The sequence below is a fragment of the Neofelis nebulosa genome, chromosome 15, assembly GCF_028018385.1.
Source record: "Neofelis nebulosa isolate mNeoNeb1 chromosome 15, mNeoNeb1.pri, whole genome shotgun sequence".
In the NCBI taxonomy this organism is placed as follows: Eukaryota; Metazoa; Chordata; class Mammalia; order Carnivora; family Felidae; genus Neofelis; species Neofelis nebulosa.
The window spans coordinates 74327544-74344590 of record NC_080796.1 but is presented as its reverse complement, the minus strand read 5'-3'; the positions used below and the strand labels follow the sequence as shown (position 1 = coordinate 74344590).

Genomic DNA, 17047 nt, shown 5'->3' with positions numbered 1-17047 from the left:
AGTCAGTAGGGACCGTGCCCGTCTGGTTCGTCACAGTGCATTGTGTGCTGCGTGGGCGTGTGGCAGCACATCACATGTTTTTTGAATGACTGAATTAAAGAATGCATTGGCATCTTTATTAAACGGTAGACTTGAAACTCGTCTCTTTCCTGGGAAGCCTCCCCCCCCCCCCCCCCCCCCCCCCCCGCCCCGGGTCAGCTTATTCACAGGGCCTGACACACAGCAGGTGCTCTGTCTCGGTTGGATGATTGGAGCAATGCTGTGGCTTCAAAGATTTTGGCTGGAAGAAAGGTGAAAATTATTAGCCAAAAGGAAGCGAAGTGTTCCTGGAGATTCGATTTAATTATGTTATATTAAGAGTTGCATATAAGTATTTTAAACATCTTTCGGCTCCCAAGAGATTAGGATTATTTTTCTGAGATATTTTCAACATATGATTGAATACAAAAAAACACAAGATACAAAAATAGTAAAACAGAACTCCTGTCCCCATTATCCAGATTAGAAGTAGATCATTCCCATTCTCTGTGCTTTGCACAGTCCTGCCCTTCACCTCCGCCCAGGAGTCAGCATTATTCCCAATGTGCTGATCCTTTCCCCTCCTCTGTCTCCCAGTGTCACCACGTATATGTATCTTCCCCAATGAATGAATGAACGAAGATAATTGTATCTGCTCCTGGTGACGGTGTGTCCCCAGGGCTTCACAGCCTCTGTGACGCTCACTCTTGTCCTCCTTTTTCCCAGCATGCTGACTGAATGGCAGCTCTCTGTGCTGGTTTTACTTTACATTTCTCCGATTTGTAATGAGGATGAAAATCTTTCCGTGAGTTTAGTAGCCATTTGTTTTCCTTTGAAAAGTCTCCTGTGTCTTCTGCCCTTTCTGTACATATTCTGGGTATGGATCCATCACCCAGGTGACTTTTCCCTTTCCACTGTGTTTCAGGTCGCAGCAGCGATGCTGACCAGGACGTCGAGGCTCGTCCCTGGGGCCCGGCGGGTGAGTCCTGACTGAGCCGCAAGCTCTGTGCAGACTGTCTGTGGGTGGGTTTCTCATTTCGAGACGGGTTCGTTGTGTCCAGAACGAAGTCCTCTGGAGAGCTTCGGCCGGCCAGCGCTTCAGTGTCCAAGCTGACGCTCGGAGAGCAGCCACAATTCCTTTTCTCTGCCACGCACTTCGCTGCAGGCCGCCCTGCCAGTCCGCAGGTAACCGGTCTCAGCAGAACGGCCGTGTTCCAGAATTCACCCTGTCGTTGGAGAATTAACATTAAAAAAATACAGATAAATAAGCTTGGTTGCGGTTCTTTAGTAACTTTTATTATTGTCTACCTGGATTAATGATTATGAAAAATAAGTTGCTGGGCGCCTGGGTGGCTCATTTGGTTGAGCATCTGACTCTTGATTTCGGTTCAGGTCATGTTCTCCCCGTTCATGAGATTGAGCCCCACGTCAGGCTCTGTACTGGGTTGGAGCCTACTTGAGATTCTCCCTCCCTCCCTCCATCTCTCTCCCCCCCCCTTCTCCTCCCCCCTCCTCCCCTCTCTCCCTCTCCCACTCCTCTTCCGCCTCTCCCCCACTCCCACTCTTTCTCTCAAAATAAATATTTTTTTAAAAGGGCCCAAGATTGGGGCGCCTGGGTGGCTCAGTCGGTTAAGAGGCTGACTTCGGCTCAGGTCATGATCTCGCGGTCCGTGAGTTCGAGCCCCGCGTCGGGCTCTGTGCTGACAGCTCAGAGCCTGGAGCCTGTTTCAGATTCTGTGTCTCCCTCTCTCTGACCCTCCCCTGTTCATGCTCTGTCTCTCCCTGTCTCAAAAATAAATAAAACGTTAAAAAAAAAAAAAAAAAAAAAAAAAAAAAAGGGCCCAAGATGGAGTCACTTATAACAAAAATAAGTTGCTTATTTAGACTTTCAGCATCTGATTGTTGAATAAAATAATCAATGAATCATATATAAAAAAGACCATTATGTCGCTTTCCTCCATTCTTTCATTTATTGAGCACATATTTTCTCAGTACCTGCCATGGGGCAAGTGCACAGGACTCTAAGGGGACTCAATTCACCATCGATGGTTAATGCCGTGTTGGGCATGTCGTGTGCCGGGCACTGTGCTAAGTGCTTTATTTCTTGCGATCTTCACGGCCGGCCCGGGACGGAGAGAATATTGTTGCTTCACAGATGCAGAAATTGAGGGTTAGAAAGGCTAAGTAAGTTGCTTCAGGTGACACTGTGTGAAGCTGTGGAGCCCAGACCAGATCCCTGGTCCATCAGCTGCAAAGCCCGTGGCCTCAAGCGCTGTGCTGTGCCGCAGGTCGTGGCCCGTGCTCTCCGGGAGCTCAGGGCCCGGTGGCGGAGTCACGAATAGACGGAGGCTGCGGGGCAGTGCTGGGACACCCGGGCGGGATCAACGGGGCCCCCAGGGAGCTCCCGGACCTGAGTGCTGATGGGTGCGAGCCGGGCCAGGAGGGCTCCACGCTTGCATCCGCCCTTTTAATTACAGCGTAGATGGTCCCGAGGGGGAGCCCTTCTTTCCGTAGGACTCCTTTTCCCAGGGGTTCGTGATGAAATGTGTGCAGGTAAAATAACCCATCGTTAGAAAATAAAATGAAAAACACAAAACCAAGGCTCAGAGGGATGGATTGTGGCCTCAGCTAATCACATTAAAGGGTAAAATTTGTTCTTCCTCAGTGGCCGACAAGAAAGACCTGAGGCTAGACTGCAGTGAGAAGTCAGTGAGTGGAATTCTGCGCTTTTTGTAGGTTGATTTCAAGTAACCTTGATCAGGGGCGTCTGTGTGGCTCAGTCGGTTGAGCGTCCGACTCTTGATTTCTGCTGGAGTCATGACCCAAGGGCCGTGGGATCGAGCCCCGTGTCCGGCTCCGGGCCGAGCATGGAGCCTGCTTGGGATTCTCTCTCTCTCCATCTGCCCCCCCTCCCCTGCTCGTGCGTGCTCTCTCTCAAAAACCGAATGTTGTTCTGCTCAGGAACCGCATGATGTTCATTCTGGAACATGCAGAGGTTGTTTTCCCTGCAAACACGACACTGTCTGGGCGGTGCCGTGTATAACATTGTAAGGAGTAAGGAATCCATTTTGCTAGGTTTTAATTTGCTGCAAAAAGCAGTTAACTTAAAAAAAAAAAAAAAAATCATAGGATTCTTGTAGAAATACCACCACCTTGTGGCCCTTGAATAGCTTTAATTTTCTATTTGCTCCTCTTAGAGACCTTGTGCTTTGTCTCCGGTTAGAATTGAGAAAACGGAGTAGTACCAATACCAGGGCGTATTATTCAGGTTGCTGTGCTGATGTAGCCGACCCTGAATTCTCATTGGCTTAACACCACACGATGCTGTTTGTGTCGTTACGTGTTTTGTTTGGTTCTTGCCACCGCTGCGTCTCCAAGATGGTTTGCAGGCAAGTGCCGTGTGGGAAGCGGTCGCGTGGGGTGAAGGCGCCATCTCGGCACGCTGAGTTTAAGGCTGAAACGATTATTTTGTGCCACCTCATAAAAGTGGACTCATTTGGGTTCCCCGACAGCTTTCTAGCTGGTATTTTTGCCTCTAAATTGCCTCTTTGTCTTTCGTAGTCCCAAAGATCTGTCCTCCCAACGAAAATGTTTAACCTGCAGCTAATCAGAAAGCATGGCTGGTGCCCTGCCCATGTCGAATTAAGACTCAAAGCGTCTGCGTGCTGATCACGGCCACGGCGGGGGGGACTTCAGCCTACCCTTCTAGTCTCTTTCTGTGTAAACTCCATTTTCCAGCCCTACAGTGAATCTTTTCATTCCTACTAAGGCCTGTTACCCTTAAGCTCAGTTTTGGGGAGGGTTCTCCAGTCAGCATTTGCTCAGATCTGTCTCTGGAATATCACCCCCCAGCCTGACCTCTCCTCAGTTCGGGGGTGTCCGTGAGCCGTGTGCGAAGTTGCCCGCAGAGCGGATTCCTTCATTCCTCATTATACATCCTTAACCAGAGATGGTTCCAGGGCACGGCTGGCAAGAGAACTGCTGCGGAGAGTGGGATAATACCCCTCGCCCAGGAACGCTGCACTAACCCCGTCAATAACAGAGGCAACCCCGATTACTGGGCGAATGAGAAGCGGGCGGTCCCGGCCGTGGCCGTGGCCGGGGGCACGAGGGCACCCTGCCCCCGGCCGGCCTTGGCCGTGCTGTGCTCCTGAACGGTCTACAGATTTGTCCGCTTCCATGTGGGACAGGGCCCTGTCCCCACAACACGAGCCTCAACAGAGTCCGAGTATGAGTAACGGGCTTGGACTTGGAGAATTATGAAAATAAGCGTTCTTTTGACGTAAAACTAAAATGTGTACCACAGTTTCCCTGTTGCGGACGTGGCTCGAAACCTCAGTTCTGTAGCAGGCATTAACTTCAAAACATGGAAACGGTTTCTTTTCTAGTTGGACCCTGGACGCCTTTTGCACACGGGGTCCCAGGCCCCCCAAAGCCTTGCCGCTCACCTGGACAACCAGGCCCCAGATGATAGTCCCAGAGCAGTTTCCCGCACCAGTGAGAAGGACCCGGTGAGTTGCTGGCGCGTATGTGGATTTTCTTCAAGTCTTACAATTTGTGTCGCTATTGTTCTGTGTATCGGGAAAACCGAAAGCGGGAGAGACCAGGCAGGTCTTCATGAGGTCACTCAAGACCGAGTTCTGCGGCCCAGAGCACCTCTTCCCCGTCCCGGGCTCTGGTAACCTAACACTCGGCTGGGCCAGTCCACACCTGTTCTGGCTTAATCCCTGCCGCAGAGGCCTGCTCGTGCCCAGGATTTTGCCGGCATGAGGCGGGTACACAGTACATGTACTGCGTGAATACTTAAGCCGGTAGTTGTCGATCTTGCTGTGCGGTGGGTCGGCAGACGTGGCCTTACGGACAAGTTAGTAAATATTTCAGGCTTATGAGCCAAAGTGGTCTCGGTCACAACTGCTTAGGTGTGCCATAAACGAGTGGGTGTGGCTGTGTGCCAATAAAACTTTATTTACAAAAATGGGTACGCAGCCATAGTTTACCGACCCCGGTATGGAGAGTCCTAAAGAAATCAACTTGCTTGCCCAAGATCACATAGTAGGGCACGTACAGAACGCAGTTTCCCCATTAGTCTGGTGCTATTTTCCACCTTCCTGAGTGGACTTCCTAGTGTCTGGAGGGAGAACTAACTTGATGTGCTGAGAAGAACACGGTGTGTTTGTACCCAGCAGTACCCAGGGTTGCATTTTCTGGCACAGGCCCCCTCAGGCCGGATGCTGATTTGTCCCCTTCCCCGGCGTTACGGTGGCCTCTCATAAATGCCATTAGCCGTGTGCTCTGTGCTTACATGTGAAGGGAACCAATAGCTTTTCTTCTCCATTTTTGTACCTGGCCTGCCCCCGGAGTCTCCCCACCTTACGCTGCACACGTGGACGGGGTGGGGAAGAACTCATCACCCGAGACACCGTCTCAGTAGGGTGTTTTGTTTATGTCTCTAGCATTCACCTACTTTCAAAAGCAGAAAATAAACTGAATGAGTGAATGAAGTCACTGAAGTGTTTTTGAGCTTTCCCTGTAACTGTAGTCCCTTTATCTCCCAATTCCTCTGGGGTTTCTATGGAAACAGCGGTATGCAGATGATCTTGTCACGTGACTGGAACATCTCCATACCCAGCACGGAAGAATCCAGATGGCAAGAATTGTCTCTTACCTCCACATGTAGGGTGTACGTTGCCGAGCAACTGGCTTCGTCATTTAGGCCGAGAGCAGCTTTATATACATGCTGTGGATTTGAGGACAACAGCCAGCCAGCGCTTTTTGTCTAAGCTAAGAGATGAAAGACAGTGGGGTGCGTGGGGGGCTCAGTCAGTTAAGCGTCCACTGGCCCAGGTCATGATCTCACGGTTCGTTGAGTTCAAGCCCCGAATCGGGCTCCGTGCTGACAGCTCGGAGCCTGGAGCCTGCTTCGGATTCTGTGTCTCCCTCTGTCTCTGCCCCTCCCCTCCTCACACTGTCTCTCTCTCTCTCAAACACTAAAAACAATTTTAGAGGCTTCCGGGTGGCTCAGTCAGCTAAGCGTCCAACTCTTGATTTCAGCTCAGGGTATGATCTCGCAGTTCGTGCGTTCAAGCCCCACATCAGGCTCTGCGCTGACAGCGTGCGGGCCTGTTTGGGATTCTGTCTCCCGCTCAGTCTATCTCAAAAATAAATCTCTATTTCAAAAACTGAGAAAGATTTTTTTTATTCAAAAAAAAGAAGAAGAAATGAAAGCTCGTTCCCAGCCCTGAGAGATGAAGTTTCCCTAGTATGGTCTAGTGGGCCCTTTCCATTTAAGCGTCACTTTGTCTCTGGCCCCGTTCACACCTGTCTGCATTTTTGTTCCGCAGGCCAGGCATGGGGAGCGGCATGAAGGTCTCCACTACAACATCCCCCTCCAGGACATGAGGACCCTGTTCCCCCACAGCCTGCCTCCTCGCTTTTCCATGCAGGTGCTCAGGAGGGGAGGGGGAGGGAGCTGCCGGTGGCGGAGGGTGGGATTAAATGGGTAGAAAACTATAAAAGATGGAATTTGAATCTAGAACAGATGAATTCAGCTATTGACTATCTTTTGTGAATAGTGCTGTGACTATCGTTATTTTAAATCAGCGTTTATTTGTGGTTAATCATCGGGAGGCAGGCAAAAACGTTCTTAGATAAACCCGTCACGCTGCTTTCGTGTTACCCACCTAACAGATTTCTAGAGACTTCGGCATTCAAATAACTATAATAAATTTAAAATCTGTCTTAGCAAAACACCATGAAAATGACCGCCATGCTCTAGAAAACAAAATCATGATGTAGAGCCAAACAGAAGTGATACTTGGAATAGATGCATTATTGTTCTTCATTCTCCTGGGTTTTCAGAAAATGTAGTTTCGTGGTTGTAACTTCAACCCGAAGATGTAATCTTGGGTTGCTCTGCAGACACTGAAAGAATTCATGATTAACTACAGGCGTGGCTTGTTGGCGTAACTGGTCCTTTGGACTAACTCCCGCTGAATTACTTTCAGCCCCAGAAATCGCTCCTTTCTGAAAAAGCAGGCTCGATGGGGCAGGTGATTTTTAGCTCAGGAGCCAGAGGACGGCTTTCCCTCTGTGCTTCGTTTCAAGAGAGGAGATCAGACACTAGTAAGGGAGGCTCATTCTAGGCCACAAACAGCCTTGGCGTCAAAGCCCTTACGCGTGGAACTAGGGCACAGCCAGAAGAAGTGGCCTGTAATGGCACTTGAACCGTTCAGAGACCTTTGCCGGGAGGCCTCCAGCTGCAGGGCCGTGAGGGCCCGGCGCTAACCGTTTCCGGTTGCTCCCAGACCGGCGTGACCACCAGTGCTCTGCAGAGAATTACTCCTGCGTTCTTTCCATAATTGCCATTTATGTGAAGGCCAACTCCCTCACCATTTAGTTCTGTCATATTGCCTAATATGGCATTTCTGTTTTAATGTCTGTATCGTGTTCTTGAAGGCTTCGCTTTCCGTTAAGTTTGAACTTGCCCGTCAAGTCCTTCTCCGGTCCAATTGCGTGGTTAGGATTTCTTCAGAAAACACCAACGCAATTTTAATCCTTATCTGATACACTTGTGAGTAGTACTTGTTAGATATTTGTTCTTGTCAGCAGACATTGTTGAGTACTTTATGTGCACGGTGGTGTCACGCACACCTGCGCTTCCCAGATTTTTCCACGGAAGTACTTACTCCTGGTGACCAGAGACGAGCAGGGATGGAACTTTCTGTGTCGGTTCTCTGGCATGTCTGTGTGCCGGTGTGTCCAGCATGGGCGGGGCAGCAGCTGGTCACACCTGCTCCTGAGCTGTCACGTATATATTTCCAGAGAAATGTCCAGATGGTTCCAGTAATAAGAATTAGCTAAAAATAGATTTAAAACAATTAACATTTAGAAGCACCTGGGTGGCTCGGTTTAGCGTCTGACTTCGGCTCAGGTCATGATCTTATAGTTCGTGAATTCAAGCCCCACATCCGGGCTCTGTGCTGACGGCTCGGAGCCTGGAGCCTGCCTCGGAGTCTGTGTCTCCCTCTCTCTCTTTCCCTCTACTTGCACACCCGCTCTTTCTCTCTTAAATAGAAACATTAAAAAAAAAATAAAACAACGTTGGTTAAATACTTACCATGTGTCAGACACTTTGTTAAGGATTTTACATTCTTTTAATACTTTTATTAATCCTAACTGGTATACATAGCTGTGTGACAAGATAGCTATAGACAGTTTGTAGATTTCAATTAATGATGTAGTATCTGCTTCACTAATAGAAATAATCAGAAGGTGACTATTGTGTTACATGGTGTGGGACAGCGTGTTTCAGATTTTAGCTAAATTATATGGGTAGATTTAAAAATTCAATACCAACCATCTCTTCAGTGACTAAATGAAAACTAGGCACTTGGATGCTCTGGCTGCTGCATCAGGCTCAGTGTGTTCCACACCCCACGCCCCCTCCTCTTCCTCATCCATTAGGTGAAAACATTCAGTGAAGCTTGTCTGATGGTAAGGAAGCCAGCCCTGGAGCTTCTGCATTACCTGAAAAACACCAATTTTGCCCACCCTGCTGTGCGGTATGTTCTCTGTATCCTTTCCGGCCTGCCCGAGCTGTCTTGGGCCAACGCGGGGAAAGAGGAAATCAAAAAGTGCTATTTGGGGGGCACCTGGGTGGCTCAGGCGGTTAAGTGTCCAACTTCAGCTCAGATCACGATCTCGCGGTTTGTGAGTTCGAGCCCCGCATTGGGCTCTGTGCTGACAGCTCGGAGCCTGGAGCCTGCTTCGGATTCTGTGTCTCCCTCTCTCTGCCTCTCCCCTGCTCGTGTTCTTGTTCTCTCTCTCAAAAAGTGCCGTTTGTTGGGGCGCCTGGGTGGCGCAGTCGGTTAAGCGTCCGACTTCAGCCAGGTCACGATCTCGCGGTCCGTGAGTTCGAGCCCCGCGTCAGGCTCTGGGCCGATGGCTCGGAGCCTGGAGCCTGTTTCCGATTCTGTGTTTCCCTCTCTCTCTGCCCCTCCCCCGTTCATGCTCTGTCTCTCTCTGTCCCAAAATAAATAAAAAACGTTGAAAAAAAATTAAAAAAAAAAAAAAAAAAGTGCCGTTTGTTGACAGAAGTGTCCTTTCCGATGACATTTTCTTTAACCACAGGTGCTTTAGACGGGGAGAAAGGGACAGGAAAAACCCTCAGTCTTTGCCATGTTATTCATTTCTGTGCAAAGCAGGACTGGCTGATCCTGCACGTTCCGGATGGTAAGAACTTCCTTTCCTCACTGTCGAGGTGGTCGGATGGGGCCCGGGGGCCACGGGGGCTCTGAAGAGGCCTCTGCTCCCGATGCAGGCCAGCGTGAGCTGCTCAGTCATGACCTCACGGTGGCCACAAGTGGGGTGCATGGTGAGGTCAGCGTAGCACCAGGAGGTTCAGTGAAAGCTTCCTGGCAACTTCTGAAGTAAGAATGGAGCATTCTGGCCCAGCAGTCCTCACTTTGATGTAGCGCCCAAGACCGTAAGCTCCCTCCTTCGAGGTCAGCACAGGCTCTGTTGCCATCAGTGAGCAGTTCTGATTAGCCGGGGGAACTCTGACACGGGCTGTTCATCAGCATTCCAGAGTCGTCAGCATGGGTCTTAGAACTCTCTTCCTTTGCATACACCCCACGTTTTATTTGGTGTTGTGTGAGCACCCGTGTTTTCTAACTACGTTTAAAAACTGCCAGGAAGCTACAGTGACCTTTCGTCCACGTGGTGTGCCTCGTGTCCCGACTGTAACCAGAAGGTCTGATCTCACATGGGCCAGCCCAAAAGTGACCCTTTGAAGCAAGGAGACTTCAAGAAATATGCAGTGGGTTCTTAAACAACACGGTTTAAACTGTGCCGGTCCACTTACACACAGATTTCTTGGAGTAAATAGTGTCTTATAGATGTACTTTCTCTTCCTTATGATTCTCTTAGTCACATTTTCTTTTCTCCAGCTTGTTTCACTGTGAGAATACAGTTTGTAACACATATGGCAGCCAAAATGTTTGTTAATCGACCCTGTGTTATCAGTAAGGCTTCTGGTCAGCAGTAGGCAATTAGTAGTTAAGTTTCGGGGGCCAGAAGTCATACGCAGATGGTCAACTGTATACGGGAAGCTAAAGCCATTTCCCATCACTTAAAGAGGCAGAGAGGATTTTGAGTTGAATACAGTCAGCTCCTGCCTGCTTTGTTTCCACGTGTGTTTGTTTCCAGCTCATCTCTGGGTGAAGAGCTGCCGGGGTCTTCTGCCCTCCACCTACAACAAGCAGCGTTTGGACCAACCTGCAGAAGCTTCCATCTGGCTGAAGAATTTCAAAACTACAAATGAGCGTTTCTTGAGTCAGGTGACCAGATTCCCGGAAGCTTGATGCTGGACAGTCTTTATTTTATTCTGTTTTATTTTTCAGTGTACGTATTTGAGAGAGAGAATCTAAAGCAGGCTCCAGGCTCTGAGCTGTCAGCACAGCCCTATGTGGGGGTCGAACCCATGAGCCATGAGATTATGACCTGAGCTGAAGTTGGACATTTATCAACTGAGCCACCCAGGCACCCCTAATTTTTTTTATTGTTTATTTATTTTTGAGAGAGGAAGAGAGACAGAGTGCAAGTAGGAGAGAGGAAAGGAAAGAGGGAGACACAGAATCCGAAGCAGGCTCCGGGCTCCCAGCACAGAGCCCAAAGTGGGGCTCGAACCCCTGAACCGTGAGATCGTGAGCCAAGCCAAGGTCGGATGCTTAACCGACTGAGCCACCCAAGCGCCCCAATGCCGGACAGTCTTTAAATAGACTTTATCTTCTTCGTGTCTTGAGCACCAGACTATGGAAAACTAGCATTGTAGCTGGGATCGCTATGCCATTCTGTATTTCTTTCGTATGTTCTACTGGCAGCTCACAACCTGAAACTTGCTCGTCCGTGTGAAATAAAGAAGCGCCACGAGCTGTCCCCGTGCAGTCCAGATGGATTCATTGACTTTTCCAAAGCTACAGCCTCAAATTCTCTAAAGCACATTTTCAGCTACATAAGTTTCTCCAGATGAGGTCTTTCTTGAAACCAGAAATGTATTGGTAAAATGGTTCTTTGCTCTAGTGATTCTCGGATACAATCTCTAGGCCAAGAGTTTTCAACTCTGGTTATAAATCAGAGTCTCTTCGGAGCTTGTTATAAATGTGGATACCAAGGCCTCATCCCAGACCTTTTTGGTCAGAATCCCTTGTGGGTTTTGGTTTTAAGCTTTAGGCAGAAAAGGGCTAGAGAGCATTCCCTTCCATACTGAAGTCTCTTAAAGGGCTTAAAATATAGGGATGCCTGGGTGGCTCGGTCGGTTAAGCCTCCAACTCTTGATCTGAGCTCAGGTCTTGATCTCAGGGTCCTGAGTTCAAGCCCTGTGCTGGGCATCGAGCCTACTTTTCAAAAAAAAGAAGGAAAGAAAAATAGATTAAACCCGACTCTAAACAACCTTACCCTCCTCCCTTCTCGGATACAGATGGGTTCATCTTTAGGCTAAGGGGCCTTTTTTGGGTTTTTGTTTGCTTTTAGATAAAAGTTCAAGAGAAGTATGTCTGGAATAAGCGAGAGAGCACGGAGAAAGGCAGCCCTCTGGGAGAGGTGGTGGAACAGGTATGAAACAAGACAGCGGTCACAGCAGGGGAGGCCTCTTCTGGGACCGCCAGCCCCACCTCTCTCCCCTGCAGGGCATCACGCGGGTGAAGAACGCCACGGATGCAGTCGGGGTTGTTCTCAGAGAGCTCAAGGGTCAGAGTTCTTTGGGCGGGTTTCGCCTCCTGGTGGCGGTGGATGGAGTCAACGCTCTCTGGGGAAAGACCACACTGAAAAGAGAAGATAAAAGCCTGGTAGGAAAACTGGGTTTCTCTACTCTGGTTACTCTGACTCCGGCACCGGCACACGGAGGCCGGGACTTGGCCTTGTAGCCCAGGCGGCATGTCGCCTCGCCTTAGGAGTATTTGAGTTAGGAGAGGGGTCCGCCGTCCATTGAAAAGGGAGAGCGTCTAGAAGGGCACGTCACAGCGGAAGCTGTTTTGTCAGTTTTTTCCTTCTCTTCTGTCTCCTCAATGGGGCTGAGCGATGGCTTCTGTGTGCAGCGGTCAGACCATGCTTCCGCAGCCAAGAGCAGAAACATCGAGGGAGGCGGTGGTGTGGGCCCAGGCCGCTCTCTCCCTTGCTGACAGGTTTTAATCAGAAACCTGGCAGGGTGGGGCACGTGGCCGCAGGCACCGTGGTCACAGAGCAGTGCAGGATTTTGTAGTCATTGGTCTCGGGCGGGCACCCGCACAGAGCAAGGACTGACCTCGGCCCCGTCCCCCCCCTTCCCACTGACCCGGCAGGTGGCCCCCGAGGAGCTTGCGCTCGTGCACAACCTGAGGAAAATGGTGAAAAACGACTGGGTGAGTATGTGCGACGCCTGATAGTTTTCGGCTCCGATTTTACACCCAGAAAGTTTTTGTATCTTCCTTAATTGCCCTAGCAGTGCCGAAGTTTAAAATCTGGATAGTTGGTTTCCTATCTTCCTGCTCGCCTTGGATACAAGCCACTGTACTTAAACCCTGGCATACTTTGACTCTGCGGTTCAGAGTGGTTTTATATCTTACCAACTTCGGAAAAGATTTTGATAAATTGAAGATCACGTAGCAGTTTGCCGTCAGCACCACACCAGAAGTGATAACCTACTTAGTTGCCATTCAGCTGTACTAAAAATCGACAGGTGATTAAAATGCACTTTTCTGGGGCGCCTGGGTGGCTCAGTTGGTTAAGCGTCCGACTCTTGATTTCAGCTCAGGTCGTGATCTCACGGTTCATGGGATAGAGCGCCACGTGGGGCTGAGCAAGGGGTGTGCAGCCTGCTTGGGATTCTCTCTCTCCGTCTCTCTGCCCCACCCCCATGCATGCTCACGCTCTCTAATTAAACTTCTAAAAAAATAAATAAAATGCATTTTTCTTCTTGGCATTTTTTAAAAATATTTTTTAACATCTTTATTTGAGAGACAGAGAGAAAGACACAGATTCCGAAGCAGGCTCCAGGCTTGGAGCCGTCAGCATAGAGCCCGACCCTGGGCTCAACCCACGAACAATGAGATCATGACCTGAGCTGATGTCCGTCGCTTAACCAGCTGAGCCACGCAGGCGCCCCACTTTTTCACCTGTTTCTGATTCAGCTTTTTGTCCTTTCTTTCAGCATGGAGGCACCATTGTGTTGACTTTGAGCCAGACTGGATCCCTCTTCAAGCCACGGAAGGCCTATCTGCCTCAGGAGCTGCTGGGAAAGGTCCAATCTTTAGAAAATCTGGTTCCCCTTAGTCACTTTGTCAAAAGAGATCTCTTTTTCTTTTTGGACATAATTACAGACTTGGAGAACAACCATATTCATGTATGACTTCACCCAGATTCCTGAACGTTAACACTTTACCATATTGGCTTTCTTCTTCTCCGTTTTTCCCCTGAATTATGTGACAGTAACCTGAGACACGATGCCTCTTTTTTCTTAAATAACATGTATTTCCTAAAATCAGAGACTTTCTAAATATAGAACCACAGCACAATTGTCAAAATCAGGAAACTGGCATCGATAGAACGCTGTTACCTAATCTGTAGGACTTCGAACTTTACCAGTCACCCCACATCCTTCACAGAGACAGAAACTCCCGGATCGTGCGTTTGATGGTCTTGCTCTGTCGTCTCCTTCAAGGGGGGACAGTGCTTCAGTCTTTGAATATTTAGATCCGTGTGTTTGAAGCGTACTTGCCACCGTGGGTTATCTCACGGCTCGGCTGGTGTTGGTTGTCTCCTGATTATGTGCAATGGTAGCCGCAGGGCTGGGTCTCTATGGTATCCAGCCTCGGGAGGCGCCTGTGAGACCCAGTTCTCCCAGTGACTCCAGGGGTAAGGTTGGACACTTGGCTAAAGTGCTGTCCATCTGGGTTCTTGGCAGTAAAGTTACTATTTTCCTTGTGTAACAAGTACGAATAAATGGACACCTACTTTGAAACTAGGTAAATAAATACCTGTCACTCCTCAAGCCTTCCCTTACTGGTTTGAGCATCCACTTGTGATTCTCCCCAGAGTCCAGTGGAGACATTTGCAAAACGGTATTTTCTAGCTCTCTTGTGTCTTCTACACGGATCCCTTGGCTTCCTGTCACATGCAGGAACTTTCCTTCCTCACTCCTTTCTTTCCAGGTGGACATACAGGCTCCCCTTTGATGAGCTTCAACCCTTTGATGAGCTTCAAACCTTTACTGTCATTATTGATTTGGGTGCTTAATTGGTCCCAGATCTGGCCTGTAAAAGCCCCTTCAGGGTGGCTTCTGTGCCCTCTGCACATGCCCCCATCAGTCTGTAGGCCCTGATTTACTTCTTGGCAAGAAATAGGCTCCGCACTCCTCTCGTCCTTTCTGTGCCCCCGTCCTAGCCATTCCTCCAGGCAGCCCTGATTCACGTTCGAGGAGAACGGTTATTTACTTACCACGGCCCGGGAGGCGCCTGGCTGGCTGAGGTGGCGGAGCGTACGACTCGGTCTCAGGCTCGTGGGTTCAAGCCCAACATCGTGTGTGGTGCCTGCTCTACAGAAGTGTTTAAAATATGCTCCCTTTAAGAGGTGGAACCAAATTCCCCACCTCTTGAGCGTGAACTGGATTTTAGGTACCAAGATGTGAGTGCCAGGTGTGCTCATAGTTGCTGGGGCATCACTGCCAGGAAGTGTGAAAAGAGACACACACGTGTGTACGATACTCCTATCTGTCTCCGTATGTACACACCCGTACTTGTCTAACATTTGTTAGAAAACCATGTGTCACATGGATACGGGCTCGCATCACGGCGTCCCCTTCCCCCTTCCCGTATCTGGAACCCTCACCTCCAGCAGTAAGAAGGCTGCTCTCGGCATCCTGTGGACGTGTCCGCGCAGTCCGAGGCGGCAGAGTAAGCTGCGTGACCACTCGCCCTGGACTCTGTGAGAACAGAGCCGCAGACTGGGGGCCGGTGTCTGCCCAGCGCTGCCGTGTCCGGCTGCGGGGCCCCCGGGCCAGGGCTCTGTTCGGAAGCTAGGGGAGTGTCCCTCCTCTGCCCGTGTTCGGCCCGAGATCTGGAATCCAGTTTGAGCTACTTGTTTCCGTTCACGTTCCATCTACTGGGTCTTTTTCCGCATCCTCATCAATTTTGTTTCCTATTTTCGAACTTACGAACAGTCAGAATGGTTGTTGACTACTGGAGTCAGAACCGTAAAAAAAAATGTTTTAAATATGTACGTATATCCACATGTTGAATATCCATGTAAACCCACACGCAGAAGACTCCTGTCTTGTGCACACGGCCCAGTGGCCGTGAGGGGCCGGGCGCTGTGTGGAGCCCGTGAGGCCGGGCGGCCCGCGAGCGAGCAGAGGGCGGAAGAAAAACAGACCTTGCCGTCCGCATGTTCGAGTGCATTTGCTCTCTCCTCCGGCTCGTCACTTAACGGACACTGTCTTCATCCTTTTCCTTCTCCAGGAGGGATTTGATGCCTTGGATCCCTTTATTCCCATCCTGGTTTCCAACTACAGCCCGAAGGAGTTTGAAAGTTGTATTCAGTATTATCTGGAGAACAGTTGGCTTCAACATGAGAAAGGTAGGTTAATTTTTCGGGGTTTTATGTTCAGGGTCCCACTGAGTCAGAGCCATGACCTCTTCTTCCCTCGGCAGCAGCCTGTAACTTGTATTTCCCTTTTCCCTTTATCCTGACCCCTCTCTGGCTGGCTGCAGGGTGTGGAGAGGGGTGGGGGAGGGGAAGTTAAAGTTTAATTTACAAAACAACAGGACATCTCTCCCCAGATTCTCATGGTCCAGAATCCGGTGCTCACGGAAAGAGGCGGCCAGGCCAAGGCCAGCCGTTGGGGGGGTGGGGGTGGGGGGCGGGGGGGGGGGGGGTGCTGTCAGCTCTACCTGCCCTGTGCGCACGCAAGCATTCAGCTGTTTCGGTCTTGCCCTCCCCTCTGGGCGCGGGGGGGGGGGGGGGTCCGGGGAGACGAAAGGCTGACCGCTCTCTAGGTGGTCGAGAACTGGTGAGAACTGGTGAGAAGGGGCGGGTTATCCGGGGAAGGGAGGGAAGGGTGTGGAGCGGCTCCCGCACGTGGCGGGCTGGGGGGCACGGCTGGGGAGATTTCTAAGGGGGTCAGCAGGTTTGACAAAGTGCTAGAGGCCAGATGTTCTTGGCTCAGAAGGAAGCAGATGCTGAGCCAGAGGAATAAACACAGAAAAGGTGGTCGCTTACCGGGAGAAAGGCTCTGGAAGCGAGGCCTTGGGAGTGTCACGTGGCCGGTGCCGACAGAGTTTTTGGGGTAACAGTGCTGCAGGAGAGAACTGCCAGCTGTGTGTGTCTGCTTCCCCGCCCCCCCCCCCACCTTAGCTCACACAGAAGAAGGGAAAAAGGAGCTTCTGTTCCTGAGTAACGCAAACCCTGGACAGCTGGAGCGGCTGTGCGCCCACCTTTGAGCCACGGTCGCGACGCGCGTGGACGACAGTGGACGTTTCCTTTCACAGACCCCGTCAGGCAGGGGGGGGCCACACGGTCCACGGACAGAGGGCCCTGCGCCGCAGCGGCTCCCCCGTGAAGTGACCATGTGGCAGTAAGGTGTCCTCTTGTTCCCGAAACTCGTGAGAGCTTTTCAGGGGTGGTTTTCGTATTGTAAGTAATTATGGATCTGTCCTTAAAAATAAATGATCCTTCTCAAAGTGTCGCGTTAGATTTTTAAGATGGAAAGAGCCTTCCTTTGGCCAAATTGAATTTCCCCGAATTCTGCTTGTGAGGAGTCTGAAGAGACCAGATCCTACAGAAATTTCCATGAGTTCTATTTTCCAGACTTGATGTGGCTCAGGAGACCGAGATTCACACCGTAACTCCTCCCCCACAAGCACCTACACCGACTGCTCACTTCCTACTGACGCTGCCACCACTGCTCCCGGGAGCCTGACCGAGGCCCCTTTCTGCAGGTTCCGGACACGGTGTGGAGTAAGGAGGGAGCGCAGGGAGAGTGGTTCTGTCTACGCAGCCA

The 17047-nt window shown here is 50.3% G+C and overlaps 1 protein-coding gene and 1 long non-coding RNA gene across 5 annotated transcripts in view; one reads left to right on the top strand and one right to left on the bottom strand.

The window, feature by feature from the left end:
- Window positions 1-16727, top strand: part of DAP3 (death associated protein 3) — a 34037-nt gene extending 17310 nt beyond the window's left edge. For 2 of the 4 annotated variants that reach the window (XM_058701901.1, XM_058701904.1), the window contains exons 2-13: window positions 944-997; window positions 4407-4529; window positions 6360-6461; window positions 8482-8590; window positions 9157-9249; window positions 10225-10355; window positions 11548-11628; window positions 11703-11861; window positions 12354-12413; window positions 13202-13291; window positions 15507-15624; window positions 16402-16727. In XM_058701901.1, coding sequence (XP_058557884.1) covers window positions 956-997; window positions 4407-4529; window positions 6360-6461; window positions 8482-8590; window positions 9157-9249; window positions 10225-10355; window positions 11548-11628; window positions 11703-11861; window positions 12354-12413; window positions 13202-13291; window positions 15507-15624; window positions 16402-16487 — 1194 coding nt within the window. In that variant the 5' untranslated portion in view covers window positions 944-955 and the 3' untranslated portion in view covers window positions 16488-16727. Of the gene's footprint in view, window positions 1-744; window positions 824-943; window positions 998-4406; window positions 4530-6359; window positions 6462-8481; window positions 8591-9156; window positions 9250-10224; window positions 10356-11547; window positions 11629-11702; window positions 11862-12353; window positions 12414-13201; window positions 13292-15506; window positions 15625-16401 lie in introns of all 4 variants that reach the window. The other 2 variants (XM_058701902.1, XM_058701903.1) reach the window with 2 other exon arrangements.
- On the bottom strand, window positions 326-8482 carry LOC131496385 (uncharacterized). Its single transcript, XR_009254471.1, has 2 exons — window positions 7913-8482; window positions 326-1244 (listed from the first exon to the last, which is right to left on the bottom strand). It is a non-coding gene; the product is annotated as an uncharacterized LOC131496385 (long non-coding RNA).
- Window positions 16728-17047: the final 320 nt, after the last annotated feature.